This window comes from Mytilus galloprovincialis, chromosome 1 (genome assembly GCF_965363235.1).
Source record: "Mytilus galloprovincialis chromosome 1, xbMytGall1.hap1.1, whole genome shotgun sequence".
NCBI classification, from domain to species: domain Eukaryota; kingdom Metazoa; phylum Mollusca; class Bivalvia; order Mytilida; family Mytilidae; genus Mytilus; species Mytilus galloprovincialis.
Genome location: NC_134838.1, coordinates 115,334,441 through 115,355,137, shown reverse-complemented (window position 1 = coordinate 115,355,137; position 20,697 = coordinate 115,334,441). Strand labels below are relative to the sequence as shown.

At 32.7% G+C, this 20,697-nt stretch overlaps 2 protein-coding genes and 1 long non-coding RNA gene across 4 annotated transcripts in view; 2 read left to right on the top strand and 1 right to left on the bottom strand.

Moving 5' to 3' along the window:
* LOC143052752 (nucleoprotein TPR-like) overlaps positions 1-3,461 on the top strand; it is an 87,733-nt gene extending 84,272 nt beyond the window's left edge. For both annotated transcript variants that reach the window (XM_076225869.1, XM_076225862.1), the window contains exon 62: positions 654-3,461. In XM_076225869.1, the coding sequence (XP_076081984.1) occupies positions 654-898 (245 nt within the window). In that variant the 3' untranslated portion in view covers positions 899-3,461. The remainder of the gene's footprint in view (positions 1-653) is intronic.
* A 2,565-nt stretch (positions 3,462-6,026) lies between these two features.
* Positions 6,027-10,846, bottom strand: LOC143052743 (tektin-2-like). Its single transcript, XM_076225852.1, has 6 exons — positions 10,719-10,846; positions 8,995-9,413; positions 8,491-8,705; positions 7,540-7,762; positions 7,007-7,230; positions 6,027-6,631 (listed from the first exon to the last, which is right to left on the bottom strand). Exons 2-6 carry the CDS (start codon positions 9,406-9,408, stop codon positions 6,439-6,441), a joined length of 1,269 nt encoding a protein of 422 aa, XP_076081967.1. The 5' UTR covers positions 9,409-9,413; positions 10,719-10,846; the 3' UTR covers positions 6,027-6,438.
* Positions 10,847-15,385: 4,539 nt separating this feature from the next.
* LOC143052737 (uncharacterized) lies at positions 15,386-16,127 on the top strand. The gene is made up of 2 exons (XR_012971220.1): positions 15,386-15,525; positions 16,075-16,127. It is a non-coding gene; the product is annotated as an uncharacterized LOC143052737 (long non-coding RNA).
* The last annotated feature ends 4,570 nt before the right edge of the window (positions 16,128-20,697 follow it).

The following is a 20,697-nucleotide window of genomic DNA, read 5'->3' as shown; positions in this document are numbered from 1 at the left end:
TAAGATACAGTCCATATATTATGCTATAAATTATCACAGACAATAGTTAGGGATTTTTTTTAACGTAACAATTTCTTTATTGCTCTTTTGTTGTAAGGAGGCAATTTAACAGACCAATAAACACTGTATCTTTATTTAATAATAAAAATTAAGATGTAGTGGCTGATGATGATATTATTTAAGAAATTTTGCATGATGAACTTTTTCAGGCATTATTTACTACATATTTATTCCAATTTGATAAACATATGTTAAAATCATCAACATATGGGCAGTGAATAAGTCAGATAACTTATTTCTTTGTTTAATAAGATATTAAGTGAATAAATATTTAATCAGGAACAACAGTCTTTTGCAGGTCAGGTAATAATTGTCTTATATGTGTCTGAGTGTTCAAATAAAATCTTGAATCTTATATATTAATAATGTAATTACCTACATTTCATTTGTGGTCATGACAACTTTTGGATTCCATTTAAAGTAATGTCATATTCATAAATTTGCATGATAAATAACAAATAATTGGTAGACAATGAATTAGTCAAATAGTTAGTGGAAATAATATATCTGTTGATAAAAATGGTAAAAATACTAATAAACGACCTTTTAAAATCATGCAGTTTGACTAAAGTATTCCATTTGTTTCTCCTTAGAAAAACCAAAGATACAGCCAATTGTATGGGAAGCTGGTGCTGCCATAAGAACACAAACAGGTCATACTGGTCAGGCATTCCGTTCACGCCCACCTCGGCGAGGGCAGCCTCCATATCAAAGTCATAATCAACAGAGAGGTAGAGGACAGTTTAGTCAGCGAGGCAGGAGTCCTGTTCCACGTAGTACACGAGGTGGAGCTAGAGGCAGTAGAGGAGGCATGTTCAGATCTCCAAACATGTACTGATCCTAGTTATATACTGTTACTTTACTATGTGCGTCAAACTATTAAGCATGGGTGTTTAAGTTATAAAATTTTTGAAATCATCATAATGATTATGCCTGAAAATTATTTCTTAACATTCGTTATTATGTCATTTGAATCAGCAATACATGATTGATGAAAAATATTATGACTGATACAAAATATTTATGAAAGTTCTGAAACTCCTGAATTTAATAATTTTCTCATGTGCAATATAAAAAATTGGTCTAAATTAATAACAAATGTATATTGAAGTAAAAATTCTAAACGATTTCACATTTTTGTTTGTTTCTTGTTTTGGTAATTCAAGAGATTTTGAAGTAAATCAGAGAGGTTGTTGAAATATTAGTGCTAATTGATTGTTCATTGATACAGACATTTTACAAGAAAATGTGAAGCATATTCTACAGTAAAAGAAGAAAAGTATAAATGTTGTCTGATTTTACTTTCTGTGATATCTAGAAGTAAAGAAAAGAGATTTTGTTAAGGTAGCACAATACAAAGATTTTTTCACCCCCAATCAGACAACTGTAAACTGATGTCATTTCTTCATTTCAACTTTGAATTTTATAAATGAGGTAACAAAAGAAAGAAGAAAGATCTTTCAAATTGTGATAATTTCATTATGACATAATTATTACATAATTAATTGTTATGTAATTAGTTGCTATATTGTGATGTCCACACTTGAATGAAATTAGCTTCTTTGTTATGTATAGCATCCCAAAATATTTTATAGATTCTTGTACAACAGAGTTTGACCTCCAAAACCGTGTCTCAGATTTTTCCTATTGTATTTCATTCTCTCATAAACCTCCAATGAAGTTTGCAACCTCAATTCATAAGAGATCACTAAATTTAATTGGGTATAAAATTTGTTCTATTGATGTTTTTGGAAATCTGAGACACAGTTTTGAAGATAACTGGTCAAGGAACAACATGTGTGAAAATCATGCATATAGGGGCACCCATCTAGGAGCTAATTACATTTAAAACTACATTTTCATGACAAAAATGAATGTGTCACAATTGAATAAATAAGAATTTTCCTACTTGTACCCCATTAACTTCAATATAATTCACACATGTACCATGGGGATACTTCAGGATTGGCCTTTAATCATAAATCAATTAGGTTTTGACCAGTAAGAAAGCATTCCATTTCAGCAATTCTAAATAAATAAAGAAAATGCACACCCTATGCAACAAAAATCAGATCTGGCGGGAGATGTTATATCATTAGTGACCTTGCTGGAAGTCAGTTGCTACAGATATGGTCAAAACTCCGCCCACCATGATAAACCTTTACTATTAATGATCTCAGAAGTTTAATTACACATTGCATTTACTTTCTTCAATATGGATTTTATTCATTTAGTACATAAAATAATATGTTTTGATTTTTGCATTGTTACAAAAAGTAAGTTATGCATGTGTACACAAAATGATCAGTTGGTCAGTCTAGAGGATTCATATGGGGGATTTCTAAAATTGTAATTGTATACAATGACAATATGGTGTTTTACACAAAATATATTTTTTTCATTTTTGCAGTTTGATAATGAAATATTCAATTTGTATTTTCTTTTAAAAAGAATTCATATTTCAACATTCTCCTTACGAAATTCTAGTATAAACATCAGAAACATTAATTGTTGTACAATTATATTTGTTTAATATCTGTACATTTATATTTTGATTCCCTCTATATCTCCAAATAGTTGGGTTTTTTTCCTCCTGGCAGCTCCAATAAAGAAATGTATTTTATTTAGAATTCAATAACTTCATTTTTCCATAAATCCCTAATCCACCTCTTTTTCATAACTGTTATTTTATTGCTGGTCAGTGGTCATAAAGCTATCAAATGATTCTATTGATTAACCACAAAGTTTTTATCTTGTATCAGTCAGACACGTGCATTTGTTTATAAAACTAATTATCATCAAAACTCATTAACAGTGCAAGATATGTAAATAATTTTTTCTTCTGTGGTTTTGGAATATTAAGAAGTAACAAAATCAGCTGAAAATGAAATTTTGATAAAATTTAGTTGCTTTTGTATTGTGCTACCTTAAATCAAATGATGCCTCTTTTAACATACAAGTGCATGTTATTGCTTAAAATCTTGAAAATATATTTTTCAGAAGATATACACATTCTTTTAACTGAAATCAAGCCACTTAACAAATGATAATTACATTTCATGTTAAGTGGGACACACATAACCTTAATCATTGCAAGAAAACAATGTATACTTTTGCTCACTATGTTTTTTGAAGATTTTTTTTATCAACCATTTTTGGCACTTTTAATCATCACAGGCTTGTTTGTTCTAATAAGGGAGAAACATTGAAAAGTTTATATTTGATTTTTTTTTTTTACAGAAAATGTGAATTCTGTACAAATATATTTCTGTTCATATGCTCCTTGTTGTTGCATTTCTATGAATGATTGTGTATTTAACCATATAAGGAAGAATGGTTTGTTATCAATATGAATGATATGTGGTAATGAATGTCATTTTGCATTAAATGATTAAATGTCATTGTTTGTTGTTATTGTGTTCCCCAACCATGTCCAGCATCTAGTGATACATGGGTGATGATGATGATGATGGATGGATGCTCAACATCTATCAGCAAATTGAATACATATTCCAGGAACATATTAATGTAATATGAATATTAAACCTGCGTTGTACTAGACTAACATGATGGGCTAGATTTTAATGTGCTAATTCACAAGGTAATAATCTGCAGAAAAATATCACACCACACCAAGATACATTATTCTGAATTTGAGACAACCAGTCTTTGCTGTTTCTCTGTTATGCTTCATGATAAGTGGCAAGATCCAAAATTGCAAAAAATCACAGATGAAAGTCGCAAGAAGGTGAGACATATATATTGCTTTTCCATCAATTTAGTTGTCATCAATTATTGCTAAGTTTTCTGCTAATATTTTTTTTTAACTCTTTCGATAGATCAATGATATTTTGTATGAAATTGCATTACTATTAGTACTTTACAGACTGATGACTATTTCGAGTCCATGCCCCTTAGGTCACTATCAATTTGTAAGACTTTTCTGCTTAAGTAAGTTTGATTGGAACGTCTTATGTTAAATCACTGATATTTTCTTTTAAATTGCATTACTATCAGCACATATCAATTAGACATCTGTTTCTACTCACTGCTCATGTAGGTCGGGGGCCAGTAACTATCAATTAAATTATTTCTAACCAATTTTCAATGTTTCAAGTTTTTTCACATGTCAAATGTCCTTGACCTCATTTTCATGGTTCAGTGACTACTTGAAAAAAAAGTTAAGATTTTTTGTAATGCTAAATTCTCTCTTATTAAAAGTAATAGGATAACTATATTTGGTATGTGCTTACCTTGCAAGGTCCTTATGCCTGTCAGACAGTTTTCACTTGACCTCGACCTCATTTCATGGATCAGTGAACAAGGTTAAGTTTTGGTGGTCGTCCATAAGCAGTAGGTCTAGTATACTTGGTGTATGGAAGGACTGTAAGGTGTTCATGTCCAACTGACAGGAGTCATCTGACCCTGACCTCAGTTTCATGGTTCAGTGGTTATAGTTAAGTTTTTGAGTTTTGGTCTATTTTTCATATACTATATGCAATAGGTCTACTATATTTGGTGTATGGAATGATTGTAAGGTGTCATCTGACCTTGACCTCATTTTCATGGTTCAGTGGTCAAAGTTAAGTTTTTGAGTTTTGGTATATTTTTCTAATAGTATATGCAATAGGTCAACTATATTTGGTTTATGGAAATATTTTATGAGCTATATGTCAGTCCCGCAGTTTTTAATTGACCTTGACCTCATTTTCATGGTTCATTGCTAAGTGTTAAGTATTTTGGTCTGTTTTTCGTAATTTACAAGCAATAGGTCAACTATATTTGTTTTATGGGAGAATTGTTAGCTGTACATGTCTGCCTGGCATGGTTCATCTGACCTTGACCTCATTTTCATGGTTCTTTGATCAATGTTTAGTTTTCTTGGTTAATGTTGACAGTTGTAATAAAGCTTTATATTTAGGACTATCAACATAATATCAATGATTAGTAAAGAAGGCGAGACATTTCAGCGTGCGCACTCTTGTTACTAAATTATGAAGTCATTTATGACATTTTCAACCCTCTTTTTAAATTATTTTGTACCAACAATGATGCTTTTACACATATGTATGACACAAACAGTAAGACTAAATTGTTAAAAAAAAAGGATGGGGAAACTATTCTGAGTGTCAATTACTGCATTGCAACCTAAGACGAATCAAACAAGCCTGATACCAGGTCTGGGTCAACACCTTTGTAATTGGATAAAGACATCACATTTTTTGAAGATAATGGTGTGTGAGCTTACTATTTGATGTGAATGATTGCATGTCTTAGAAAATATGCTGTTTTTTTTCAGTGAGTTTATTTTGATTAAGCTTTTCAAAATATGCTGTTTTCTTTAGCAAGTTCATTTTGATTTAGCTTTTCAACATTTGCTTTAAGTTTTTTGCTGAAGTGTGTGTTGTGCAATTAAATTTCAAACTTTTGACAAACAGGAAATGGCTACACAATAGAGGTAAAATTTGCTTACTCACAACAACTCAACATAATCAAGCTGCAGATCAAATATTAAATCATTTCCTTCAAGAGACGAGAAAACTTGAAAAAAATCCTTTTACAATGAGTGTTGCAAAATTTCAAACTATCCACAAACATGAAATGGGTACATCGCAGATGTAAAACTTGATTACTAGCTAAACTCAAAATTATAAAGCTGCACACCAAGTATAAAATAATTTCCTTTCATAGAAGCAACGAAAATTGAACGGATTCTGTATTAATGATGTTATCTATCACATGTTGCCATGGAGATTGAGATGCAACTTTTAGTTTTCTGAATGTTTTTATACGCCTGTTTACAGGACGTATTATGGTTTACTATTTTTTTTTACTACTAAGCTTTTGCAATTTTTTAGGTTGATAAAAGAAAATATTGAATCCATGTCTTTGTTGTATTATATTAGTAAATAATTACATTGAAAAACTTTGTGATACCTTCTCAAATAACAGAATAAGGACACAGATTTTTGATTCAAGATAAAAACAAATTTATTGTTCATATATTTCATATATATTGATTTACTTTTAAGCACTCACAGACTTTTTATTTTAAATCTTTAATCTATTAAATTGGCATGATCTTTCCGATATAATATAAAAAAACAGTTCATAAACTTTTAAAAGTTAAAAATTGTCAGTGTTCAAAAACTAAAAGAAAGCTGATAAGAAAATATATTTGTAAAGATGCAATCACAATGAACAAACACACATACCGTGAAAGACTAATTTGTAAGTGTAATAACAAATTTCAGATATACATAAACGATACAAGTAATGAACAAATAATGATAAAAGAAACAAATCCATAGCATGGACGGACATTTTTGAACATCTGTCAATAAATACTGTTAAAAAAACTTGAGCTCTCTTGATTGTTTATGCTAGAACTGCTGATTTTTGACGCTGCATTCCAGTAAGTGTTAAATTTCTTTCTAGTTCAGATTGTGGTTTAACTTGAAGTTTTTTACGGACATCCATACATCTGTTATCAAGGTTTAATGAATTAATCTTGAGGGCTAGATCGTCATTGATTCTGTGAAGATTGTTCTCCAAACCATCAAGTGCATGTCTGAAAATAAATAAATCTCACATAAAGTATTGTTCAAATATCAAATTTATATTTTGAATGAGTGAATTACGATTACAAGACATATAAGCATGTTTCAAAAGACTTTTAGAGAGTTAGGTAAATCTAGAAAGAATAAGATCAATCAAAGAATAAGGTCCTTGTAAGTAAATAAAATTGGTAACCAACCTTAGACAAAAAAAGTTTAATAGAATTTTTAACACTATGTATTGAAGAAATAGTGAATAATTTAGTTGTATACATGCGAAAGTTTAATGCTACTTTAACCCTGTGTATTGACAAAAATAGTGAATAATTTAGTTTATATACATGCTAATGTTTATAAGTGAATACTTAAATATATAAAATGAGACTTACTTTGCTTGTTTACATTTTTCTTCCAGAGCTCTCTTTGTTGCCTCTAATTGTTTAACTTCATCAGTAAGACCATACTGTGGAGCATCTCTACATAATTCTACATTTGGACGGTATGTCCTGTTCTCCAGGCGAGTCTGGGCAAGTTTCATTGGTGCATCCTTAGCACGAATCTTCTCTTCAATACCTCGGATATCATTTTCAAGTTCAGCAATTTCTTCCTCAGTCTAAAAGTTAATGTTTACAACTCAACTATTGTGTTACATAAAAAACATAGCAATATTTTTTTAAATTAAAATAATACATTTTGTCATGAAAACATGCATGTTCATGGATTTTGCATCATGTTTTCAAAAGTTTGCTACTTTCAGATATTTCAGCAACTTATGTTTCAAATTGAATTCTACATCCTATGATTCTATGAACTACATGATAAATCAGTCAGCTTTCATAAATCATGAACTCTTCATCATGCTAAAATTTTGTTTATGAATATTTATGTGAGTTTGAACGAATTAAATTACAAATACTCTTACATTTTTCTTTTGCCAATCCAGTTCATCCTTTGCCCTCTCAAATTCGTGGATCCTTCTTCTGTATGCATATTCTGTTGCAATTTTCTGGGCTTCTAAATCATTGGCAGTTTGTTGGAGTGTGTGATGGATTGCCTCACGTAGACGAGTTGATGATTTCATTTCTGCTTCAGCACGATCTTTGTTATATCTGGAGAAGTCTTCCCACTGTTGTGGAGTTGTGCTTCTACAATAAAAAAAAATAAAATACATATAATATGTCTAAGTTGGCTTTAATTGAATAAAAAAAAGTATCTAAAGTAGTTGTCTACATGTATGAGACTACATTCAACTAGAATAGCACTTTCAAATATTATATAATAAAAGAAAAGATGCAAGTAACTGCCATTGTCTGCATGAAAATATTTATTAAACAGGTATTTCATGTTAACTTGAAATACAGTGTATTATGTACATTTAGTCTTCAACATATTCTAACAAAGTCTAAGAATACCAAAATAACAAAATAAACACCATTTAGATACATGTAGGATGTATTTAGTCTATGAAAACAGAGACATCTTGTGATAAAGACATTCATTTGAGAGAATTAATAAAAATGTACAAGAAACAATGCATTTTTATGTAAAAGTGGAAAATCCACTTACTAGATAATGTGTCATCAGAAATGATGCAAATTGTTTATATCTTGAGTGATATACATTTATACTTTAAATTGGTAATCAAAATAAAAGAAAAAACAATGTTGAATTGTTTTATAATTGCATCAAAACTTCCATGAACCAATACAGCAATGTATGTTTTTTTCAATATGTTTAAAAAAAAACATAGTTTTTGGTATTTGATGACTTAAAAACAGCAATTTTCTACTTAAATTTCCTATGGAAACATGTACCACACAAAATAGATGTCAGATAAATCAATTTATATATTATGTCAGCCCTGTAATCTTACCCTTTTGGAACCCGGAGTGAATCTGGTTTGAAACTGATGTTAGATGATCTATCTGTTAAATTATACTGGTCAATATCAATACCAAGTGCAATATTTTTATCTTGTAAATCAGCCTGTATCTGTTGACGAGCCTCTTGCAGTAAACACAATTGTTCAAATGCATCTCCAATCCTTGACTGTAGTGCTTTCTTGATACCATCAATTACTTCAACTTCCTACAAAACATATCGGTATTGTAATTTCTATTCATGTATTAATAATGTAATTTTTTTTCATATAAATATGCAAGCATTAATTATCATTCTCAAAAGATAATCTACATGTATATATATCTCTGATGAAACTAAAAGATCACAATGTTTTACACATTATATTCAAGGTACAGACGTCCTACTAAGTTTTTAATTTGATGAACAATAAGACGTTTTACCCATATTCAATTCAATTTTATAATGAAAAAAATTTGTTTACATTGTATGTACCAAACATGGAGAGTTTATTTACCTTATGTAACTGGTTTTCTACTTCATCTTGAACTACATCAATATGTTGTCTTCCTTCTCTTAATGTTAGACATTCAATTGCAACATCTGTTGGCAAATTTTTAGCTTCCAAAGATTCTTCTGTAAGTTCTTTTGCTTCTGAAAGGTCAGCAATTTCTTTATCAATATCAGCTAATGTCTTTTCTAAGATTTCTTTCCATGTCCTGATATTATCTACTCGGTCTCCAAGCCGTACATTATTGGAATGTTGATCCCATTTTGTTTGGTTATCAGTTTCATTCCTGAGAAATCTGCTTTCCTGACGAACTTGACCAGATGCATCTCTCTGCCTCTCAGCATTGGTTGAGATTGTGTAGTTACTTGTAAACCAATCTGGTGGCTGATACCGAGTTGTGGATCTTAGTTCTGTTGCCATTTTGCCTAAAATTATAAGATAAGATAAAAAAAAAAATCCAAATTAGGTCCCCAGGGGGGCATATACACATAACATATATAATTGATACAACATACAGTATTTTACATAACATTGTAAAATTAAATATATTATATAAAAATTGACATACATTATATGTAGTTGTTTAACTTGTTCACAGGAAATTCAAAATAGATCATCTATGAAGATAAACTAAAAAAGTTTTATTGTCTTATTAATAAATGGAATACATTTTTTAAAGCTAATACCAGACGCCTGTTTTTTGTCTCAAATTTAATAAATATTTTTTCAGCAGATTACAAGATATTTGCTTATAGACCACACTGCTATTTGGAAATCTATGCCACTTGACACAGAATATGCGCCTCTTGAATTATTGACGTCATACGGGTAACACGAATGACCGAATAACACTGTTATTATCCGAATAACACTTGTAATGACCGAATAACACTTGAAATTATAATATTAGCACATATTTGTGACTTTTAAACATTGATTATTATATAATAATATATTATCGATATATTTTATAACTTAAAAATGATTTAAAGAAAGCAAAAAGAGTTCATAAAAATCATTCTAAATTTAGTGTGTACATCGTACATGGCAGCCATTGTGATTTCCGTGGCCGCCATCGTTCGATGTACACATTAAATTTTAAAAGTTTTTAATGAACTTATCTGCTTTCTGCAAATCATTTGTAAGTTATAAAATACATCGATAATATATTATTATTTATTAATCAATGTTTAAAAGTCACAAATATGTGCTAATATTAAAATTTCAAGTGTTATTCGGTCATTCAAGGTACCGACGTCATACAAGTATGATACAACTATCACTTTTCATCGTTGTGTCAGATACTTTCTATTATGAAATTTTACAGGAATCCAGTAATCACAGACGAATAGCAATAAGGTGTTTAAATTCATGATGAGATGTACATTCATGAATCATGTAGATTATGTAGATAGTGAGACTCAGGGTTAGGGTTAAGTTCTTATAACTTTACATTTTGACTATTGTTGGTACGACTTGGAAGCATTGCCTTTTTTATTCATATAATTAACTGCATTTAGAAAAAAAGAACATCTGTGTTGAAAATCGGTATACAAATAAGACAATGTTTATCTGTCAACACCAAGACGTCAAGAGCAATGAATAAATCGATGAGTCTGGTGCCAGGTGGTGTAAATTAATTTTCAAGGTGTATGAATCAATGTCTATAAAAATATTTAACTTAACTGTCTTATTCTGAATAAAGGGTCATTGAAAATTTTTGAGCTTACCTAAAATCTGCTTGTCTATTGCACTCGGTTAATGTATTATGCGAATGCTTTCAGTTTCTAACCAATATGCTGTTGTTGCTAATGAAACATCAAACTTGTGTATTTGTTACGGTGTATTTGATTGGTTGAATCGTATAACAATGACCAATGAAAAATATCAATACTTCTTCTGATAAGTTGAAAGGTCAATTTCCATAGTGACGTCCACATCAATAATTTACCTGGCGGACAAAATATTAACAAAGGTGAATAACACTAATTAACAATTTATTTTAGCATACAAAGTCACGACTTAGTTAACAAGTGAAAGAACAATCACATTCAATACTATGGCTCAGGCTGTAAAAAACCAAACTACAACAACCCGCTAAAAATAAAAATAGAATAAAACAAAAACAAACAAAAATACATAAAAGACAGTCATAAAAGATACCCAAATAGGGATATTTGTGACCCTCCCGAAACTCAGCTAAAATAGAATAAAGAAAAACAGAATTTTGAAAAAAGCATGAGAGGACTTTTTTACAGATAATTCCATTTCGCTTTTTGAGTAACGAATGGGCTTAACAAATCTATTTTTTTTCAAGAAACATGTGTTCGCGAAATAATATCATTTTGGCATTTAAATAGTCCTGACTTTGGCAACGTTTTTTTTGTTGTTGTATTTTGCCAGAAGTACAACCACTTTTTGTACTTCGGAAGAAAACCCGCTTGTTTAAACAAGTTGAATTTATAAAATTAAGAACCGTTTTAGGTTTTCGAACCATGACATTGCGGTTCATGGGTAGTTTATGGTCCGATTTGTGTGGGTTTTTTTTTTAAGAATACTAGGGTTTAAATTTCAAAACATGTTGTGGTTAAAAGGTCAAATTTTGAAGGAAATTGGTGAGGGTGGAGTATAAGATGTAGGATCTCAATAATGATCAGAAAGATGACAAATTGTTTAGGTTCTGGCATTACAGTAACTTTTAAACATTTCAAATGTCAATTTATTTAATTAAAGAACAAAAAACGTTTAAATTGAAAAATATTTCTTCATTTTCACACCTACACATAAAATTACCCAACATAAGTAATTAGCGGCCCATAGATAATTTAGTAATTGTATTGCCTTTAGGTTAATGAATTGTATCGGAACTATAGACAAGACGAGACACGACAAATGTTTCATTAAAAAATCTAAAAAAATTCGTTACACATTAAAACACAAGTTAAACAACAAGAGCCACTTTATAAAGAGTTAATATATAGACTATACAGCAATTTAGTATAATCCAAACCCTGTTGGAACTCTTATTTAACATTAAATACTTTTTCGCTTTAATAAATTTCAACTATAGAATAGAATGGTCAGTATATCATTAGTGATAGACTAAATGTTAAATTAATCAAAATTTAATTATACATGTATTCTATATAGTGCATCATTTTGCTAACCTCAGGGAGTTCATGTCACCCGACTCCACCCCAAAACCTTTGTATCCGTCTATGTTCACAGTTATGTCTGTTTTGCTTATAACATTTTGATTCAATTTTACCTGTAATTTAAAAGACATTCATACTTTAGTATGGCATCACAAAGTTCTAATTCTTTCTTTGGTGAGGCGTTTTAGAATATTCATAGTTAACATGCTTCACATATTGTAAAGGCACTTGTCGTTGTTGGCGACTATTTGTTAACTAACTATCTATATTTCTTTTATTTTTATTGTAGTTTGGTTGCTATCTCATTAATGTATATCTCAGATTCAACATAGCTTTTTAAAAGTTTTATGCATACATATAGTTGATAAAATTGGGAAAGGAAATGGGGAATGTGTCAAAGCGGCAACAACCCGACCATAGAGCAGACAACAACCGAAGGCCACCAATGGGTCTTCAATGTAGCGAGAAACTCCCGTTTGAGTCGACTTATCTTCAGATATAATTGAAAAATATGTCAAAGCGTTTTGATAAAGTCTGCAGAATAAGCATTATTCTCACCTCAAGTAGACACAAAGTTAAATCTTGATTCATTAGCCAAGATGAGACCATTTGACTCATGGAGGGTAACAGACGCGTAAATTATCCACTCCTGACACGGGGATGTGACTTGACTTTTGACTGCTACGAGTCGTCAACACTGGAAATCAATTGATGACTCGTGTTAGGAAATTGTCAAGATCTCTGCGAGGTGAAAGACCCGTTTGACAACTCCTTTGGGGATTGCAATGCCAAAGCTTGTGCTCCTATTCAACATATAGTCGTCGTTATACTGTTTCAGATCAAACTTTCAACCCATTCAGCTTTGTCAACGCACTAATCATCTATAAACGATTTGTTTTTAAGTTTGTTTTTTTTTGGCCAAAAACTTATGGGATATTTGTCACTGGACGTTAATCAAACAGACAACAATACTCAGTGCATCGAAGTATATGTATATGTGATAGAAACATAGTAAAAGTGATCAAATAAATATAATTCATGATTATAAAATAAACTAGATGTGTCTAAAAAAATTGGAAAATCTGCAATTTCAATAACACATGTGGACACAAACATGATGGTAGACTCACATATAAAAAATCAGCAGTCAAAATCTGGAGGCGTATAGAAAAATGTCCATATTTATGTGATTTTCAACAATTTTCAAAGTTGTAAATCCTTAATTTTGGCAAAAGTTAGCGGAGCGGAACGAAACTTAAACTTGATCTGTAACTCATCATAGTTAGCTCACATACCAAAAATCAGCCCAATATCTGAAAGCATTTAGAAAAAAGGTCCATATATAACTGTGATTTTCAAAAATTTATCAAAGTCCAAAGCCCGAAATTACAGCAAAAATTAGCCGAGCGGAACGAAACTTAAACTTGATCTGTAACTCATCATAAAAAACACACATACCAAAAAATCAGCCCAATATCTGAAAGCATTTAGAAAAAAAATCCGTAGATCTGTGATTTTAAACAATTTATCAAAGTCCATAGGCCGTAATTTCGGCAAAAAACAAAACTTAAACTTTATCTGTAACTCATCTTGGTTAAATCATATGCCAAAAATCTTCCCAATATCTGAAAGAGTTTAGATAAAAAGTCCGTCTAACAATCTAATTAAAAACCAATCTCTCATGCTCCCGTTTTCTGATATGTCGCGCCCAAGCGACATATCAGAAAACGGGAGCATGAGAGATTGGTTTTTAATTAGATTGTCCGTCTAACTGTGATTTTCAACAATTTATCAAAGTCCAAAGCCCGTAATTTCGGCAAAAATTAACGGGGTGGAACGAAACTTAAACTTGATCTGTAACTCATCATGGTTAACTCACATACCAAAAATCTTCAATATCTGAAGGCGTTCAGAAAAAAACCTCTGTATAATGGTTTGTGAAATGTGACGTCATTTTTTTGTCATTTTTTACAATTTCTAATATGACGTCACTTGGCGTTGAGGTTTTAACTTATTCGGATGTGTTGCATTTTGTCGGGTTATGTAATGTATTTCGGTTGTTTCCTGTAATTAGTTAATACTTCAGTTTTATCATGTACATCTTTTGTATAGTCATTTTATAAAATTTACTGTTTGCAAAAGTATAAATTATTCTAAATAATAGGGATGTTCTGGTACCTAACAGAAAACCCTGGCCGTTTTTGGCACAACTTTTTTGAACTTTTGGTCCTCGATGCTGTTCAACTTTGTACTTGTTTCGGCTTTCAAACTTTTGTATCTGGGCGTCACTAGTAAGTCTTGTATGGACAAAATGCACTTCTGGCGTATTAAAAATTTTAAACTTGGTGCCTTTTGTTAGCTATTATTCGTGTATTTCTTTGTCAATTGTGTTCTCCTATTTATTTATATTGTAGTCCTGTAATATTGTGTTGTCATTTTAATGTTATATTTCACATGGCTATAAAAGAGGGAGGTTTGGCATGCCACAAAACCAGGTTCAACCCACCATTTTTCCTTTAAAAATGTCCTGTACCAAGTCAGGAATATGGCCATTGTTATATTATAGTTCGTTTCTGTGTGTGTTACATTTTAACGTTGTTTTTCCGTTGTGTCGTTTGTTTTCTTTTATTTTTGAGTGTGAATTCACATTACTATAAGACGTGTCACGGTACTTATCTATCCCAAATTCATGTTTTTGGTTTTGATGTTATATTTGTTATTCTCATAGGATTTTTTCTTATGCTTAGTCCGTTTCTGTGTGTGTGTGTGTGTGTTACATTTTAATGTTGTGTCGTTGTTCTCCTCTTATATTTAATGCGTTTCCCTCAGTTTTAGTTTGTTACCCCGATTTTGTTTTTTGTCCATGGATTTATGAGTTTTGAACAGCGGTATACTACTGTTGCCTTTATTTGTTGCCGCTTGCGGAAAGACAGAATGACGGAATTACGGCGGAATGACGGACAAGGGTAAAACTTTATGGCACCGACAACTTCGTTGCGGGGCCATACAAATGAAACATTGTTGTAACTTCTTCTTGTAGTTTCAAATTCATAACATTTAAGACTACACATTGTTTGCATGAGTTTGGAATATAAATAAAAATGTATCAAACCAATGATAATTTGAGTTAAAAAAAAAATAGTTGGTGTGACTATATACATGATTTGGGACTACTATCATGACTAAGTTTACCTAGAATAAAAGTCGCAAACCTGATCAAGAAATTAAGTGTGTGCTGACTCCCGGATTGTTGTGCGTATCCGCACTGTTTGGTTTTTTATTAGTCGATATGTATTGATTTTTTATTTCCGCCAAATGTGTTTCAAAAGTTTCACTACAGAAATTCATTTTATTTCCTTTATAATGGTGCTGATACCACAGAGTAAGTTTTTATTACTTGTATTATGAACTTTGCTGATCACCGGATAAGTGATCTTTCTGTAATTTTTGTATTTTTTGTGTGAAGTGGTGAATTGTGTGCATTTTGACCGGTATTTGTTTACATCCTTGTAACTCCCGTTAACTGCTTATTTTGAGTATTCATGTATAAGTTAAGATAATTAAACTATCTGGTCTAACTTTGCCCATTAAATTTTTGATTTTAAATCTGCATTACTCAGTTTGTTTGAAGAAACTATTTCTATGGAACGCCATTTGTGTCATTTAATGAACGTACAGTTTTTTACATTTTTTACTTCACATTGATTAGAATAGATTTATATCATAAATGTTTGTGTGTATGAAGATATCTTTTGTTTGTAAGGTTTTATAAATGTTTATCTACATGTAGGTAACTGTTGGATCATTCACATGCAGTTTTCTATGGTTTACAAGTTATGGCTATCAGTTAGTGACATAATTGTAATTTTTAGGTAACACTTTGCCATTGTTTTGCAAACATGGTAATTTGTTTTATTTTGTATCTTTTCAGTTTTGTACCCTCCCCGGAGGTTCTGTGTATGAATAAAGACATAATTTACGATATTGGATTTGTCTTCCTTAAGACTGCACAGTACAAAATCTGCGACAATCAGCTAGACAACCAGTCATGAGTTCAGATCCAGGATCTTTAATGGCTTTTCAACGAGAAAGGAAATTGAACCCAAAAGGCCAAGAACAATACACATTACAGACAGAAAAATATTTAGACAAACTACGGAAACTTAAGCGGGACATCGATTCATATATATTCAGCATAGATGTTAACCACTTGCCTGATCAACAACAAGTGAGGCAAATTCGTCAGGATGTTATAGACAGATTTTACGCCTTCACACAGGAATCTACTCGCTTCATATTGTTTCTTCAAGGTACACGCACTAAAGAGAGCAATCAGGAGGAGTCTGGTCACCGTCTTATAGTGCAATCATTGAAAAGTAAAGTGGACAATTTCATTGCTATTATTGACGAACATTTACATAATCCAAATGTTAGCAAAAAAGAAAAGAAAAATAGTGTTAAGTCGAATCCTCAATTAGCATCAGCTATGAAGTTATCGAAGCAAGCCAGTGTGAAATCTAGTCCAACAGTCAAAAAAGAAAGAAAAAGTAGTGTCAAGTCTTATCGTGTTTCGAAGAAGTCTGATTTAGATTATCATAGTACTAAAACAAGGCGAAGTTCACTAGAATCTTTCACTTCACATGCATCGGAAATGCTTGTAAAGGAACAAGTAAAGTTAGAAGCTGCAAAGGTGCGGTTAAAATATACTGAACAAGAGCAAGAGCTAACACGTCAAAAAGCTGCTCTCGATGCAAACTTGGAAAAGCTTGTAAGGGAACGTGAGGTTGACGAAGCAGAGTCAAAGGTTCGAACTATTCAGGAGGCATTGCAAGGTAGTGGCGAGGACAGTTCAACAGAGAATTCTGATGTCAATGATGATTTTGTGTTTGATAGAACTGAACAATTTGTAATTCAAGATTCTTATGAACGTTTAAGTGGAAAAGATAAAATACTCGATACTGACAGCAAACTCAATGACGTGACAATTATTCAAACAGTTGCTGACGTGCATGCAACTCACGATGATTGTAACAACAACAAAGTCAACAAAATTGTTCAAGATATCAAACCTGTTCAAACTATCAATGTTGTCAAGTCAGGTCAAATGATGAAAACCGGACCAGAGCTAACTAAGAAGAATGTTCAAAATGTGCATTATGGTAAAATTATCGACACTGTGCAAGAAACAAATCACGACAAGACTTTGAATGCAGAAGCACCTGTCTTCATTCCGTCTACAAAAGAAGTAAACATGTGTGATGAATTTTCACGATTTATGGTTAGAAAGGAACTCGTGTTTTCACGTCTGACAAAGTATGACGATCAACCTGATATGTACATTGCATGGAAATCAATGTTCGAAAACATAGCCCATGAGTTGAGGCTTACAGCAGCAGAGGAAGTGGACCTCTTAGTGAAATGGCTTGGACCGACATCGTCCAAACAAGCTCTTAGAATTCGCTCTGCTAATGCTGACAATCCAGAGAAATGTTGCGATCGTATATGGGAAAGACTTGAGGATCGATTTGGTCGACCAGAAATGGTGGAAGATACCATCAAACGTAAAATTGCATCATTTACTAAAATAACAAATAAGGACTACAGACCACTATTCGACCTGTCAGATATTGTAGAGGAGATAAGTTCTATCATGGATAGTGTAGGTTATCATTCAGTATTTTCACACTTCAACTCATCGTCAGGAGTCAATCAAATTGTGTTAAAACTTCCTTATAACTTACAAGAAAAATGGACTCAGGAAGCTAGCAGATATAAAACGAGGAATGATGTCATATATCCTCCATTCAGTGTTTTTGCCAACTTCATCGCCAACATGGCAAAACTTAGGAATGATCCTAGTTTTAAATATGAGTCTTCTACAGAACCGAACAGTCAGCAGAGGCCCCGTAAAACTGGTGACTCTCCAGTTCACGTGTCTACCAGGATAACGCAATCGGAGGACCTTCATAATGGTCCAAAAATTAACTCTTCATCTCATCAAAATCCGGAGAGTCACCTAGTTGATTCATTATCTTGTCCAATTCATGGAACAAGCCATACCCTAAACATGTGTTGTGGATTCCGTTTGAAACCAATTTCTGAGAGAAAAGACTTTCTAAAGAAAAATGGACTTTGCTACCGGTGTTGTGGACCAAAAAAGCATTTGAGCAAAAATTGTACAGAAACCGTAAAATGTATCATATGCAAAAGCAATCGACACCCATCAGCATTACACATTGACGTGTCAAAGTCTCATGATTCTTCAGATACCGGTAAGTCCCACGGAGGGGAGGAAACTGTGGAAAATAAGTGTACTCAGGTATGCGGAACGAACATTGGAACAAGTAAATCTTGTGCTAAAATCATACTTGTTAATGTCTTCCCAAAAGACAACCCGACCAATGTACGACAGGTTTACTGTTTAATAGACGATCAAAGTAATAGGTCACTTGCCACTGCGAAATTCTTCGATGAGTTTGAAGAAAACGGTAAAAACTCAGAATATGTGTTATCGACTTGCTCTGGTCAATTTACTGCCTCAGGTCGTCGAGCTAAGAACTATATCGTTGAGAGTGTCAACCATGAAAATCAATTGTTACTCCCTGAAATCATAGAATGTCAAGAGATACCGAACAACAGGCACGAAATACCGTCACAAGAGTTAGCTAGAAAATTTGATCATTTGAAAGATATTGCTCAGTTTATACAGCCAATTCAGTCTGACGTTAGCATAGAACTTTTGATCGGCAGAGATTTAATATCTTCGCATTATGTGTTAGATCATCGCATTGGGAAAGATGGACTTCCGTATGCGCAAAAACTCCCACTAGGATGGGTGATACTTGGAGAAACATGCCTTGGTAAAGTGCATTACCCTGACATCGTCCATGTCCACAAGACACACGTATTAGAAGATGGAAGAGCTACATTCTTTAAGCCTTGTGAGTATGAGTTGAAATTGAAATCAGATGTCATATTTACGAAGACGCCGTATGATGAAAACATTGGCTTAGCAGTTGAGGACAAGGATTTTCTTGACATTATGGATGCTAATTTTGAACAAGATAAAAACGGTCAATGGACAGTTCCGCTGCCCTTTAAGGTTAACAGACAACCTTTACAGAGCAATCATGGTCTTGCACTCAAACGAGCCAAATCATTTGACTATTCTCTCTCAAAAGATGAAAGAAAAGCAAAGCACGTGACCGACTTCATGCAAAGGATGATAGATAACAATCATGCTGAGGAGCAACTACTCTTAAAAGTGGAAAAGAACACTGGTATTTACCAATTTTTGGGATATATCACCCACGTAAGCCTGATAGCATCCGCCTTGTATTTGATAGTAGTGCGAAATTTGAGAACCAGTCGCTCAATGATGTGTTATTGAAAGGTCCTGATCTTACCAATAAATTATTGGGAATTTTACTCAACTTCAGGAAGGAAACGATTGCAATTACATGTGATGTCGAACAGATGTTTTACAATTTTAAAGTCCGTGAAGACCATAGAGACTTTTTACGATTCTTGTGGCATAAACAGAATGATTTGTCAAAACCACTTACTGATTTTAGAATGAATGTGCATGTATTTGGGAACCGCCCATCTCCTGCCATAGCAACCTACGGCTTCCGTAAAACTGTCGAGATGTAAGAGATTTTGTAAACGATCATTTCTATGTAGATGATGGACTGATATCATGTCAAAATATTAGTGAAGCTGTTAGTCTTATCAAGCGAACTCAGTCAGCTTTATGGGATCGTGGAAAGATGCGTCTCCACAAAATCACGTCAAATAGCACAGAACTTCTCGAACAATTTGACTCAGGCGACCTAGCGAAAGGTTTGAAGGATTTAGATTTAAGTTCAGATGAACTTCCGACTCAGCGCAGCTTAGGTGTGTCATGGGATATAGGAACTGACGAGATAACATTTCAAATATCCCCAGATGTGAAACCATTCACTCGACGTGGAGCACTCTCCACTATTAATAGCATTTACGACCCGGTTGGCTTTGCAGCCCCTGTGATAATTCGTGGAAAGTTGTTACTACGAGAGATGATAGGATCTAGTGTAGTTAACTGGGACGACATTCTGTCAGATTCGTATCTGGAACAGTGGGAAGCATGGGTAACTTCACTCAAAGGTCTTGAAACTTTGCGAATACCTCGTATGTATACCACAGTGTCATTTGCCACAGCAACTTTGCGTGAGATACATATTTTTTCTGATGCCTCGAAAGAAGCAATTGGTGCAGTAGCGTACCTAAAACTTAGTGATGGGAATTCTACTGAGATAAGTTTTGTAATGGGCAAAGCAAAGGTTGCACCATCCACAGGGCACACTATACCCCGTTTAGAATTGTGCGGCGCTGTACTTGCAGTAGAAATGACTGACATCATCAAAGAACACCTGAAAATAGAAACTGAAAACATGTATTTTTATACGGATAGTCAAGTTGTCCTTGGCTATATCAACAACAAAAGTCGTCGGTTTTACGTCTATGTCTGTAATAGGATAAGTAGAATCCGTGCTTCAAGCGACCCAGGACAGTG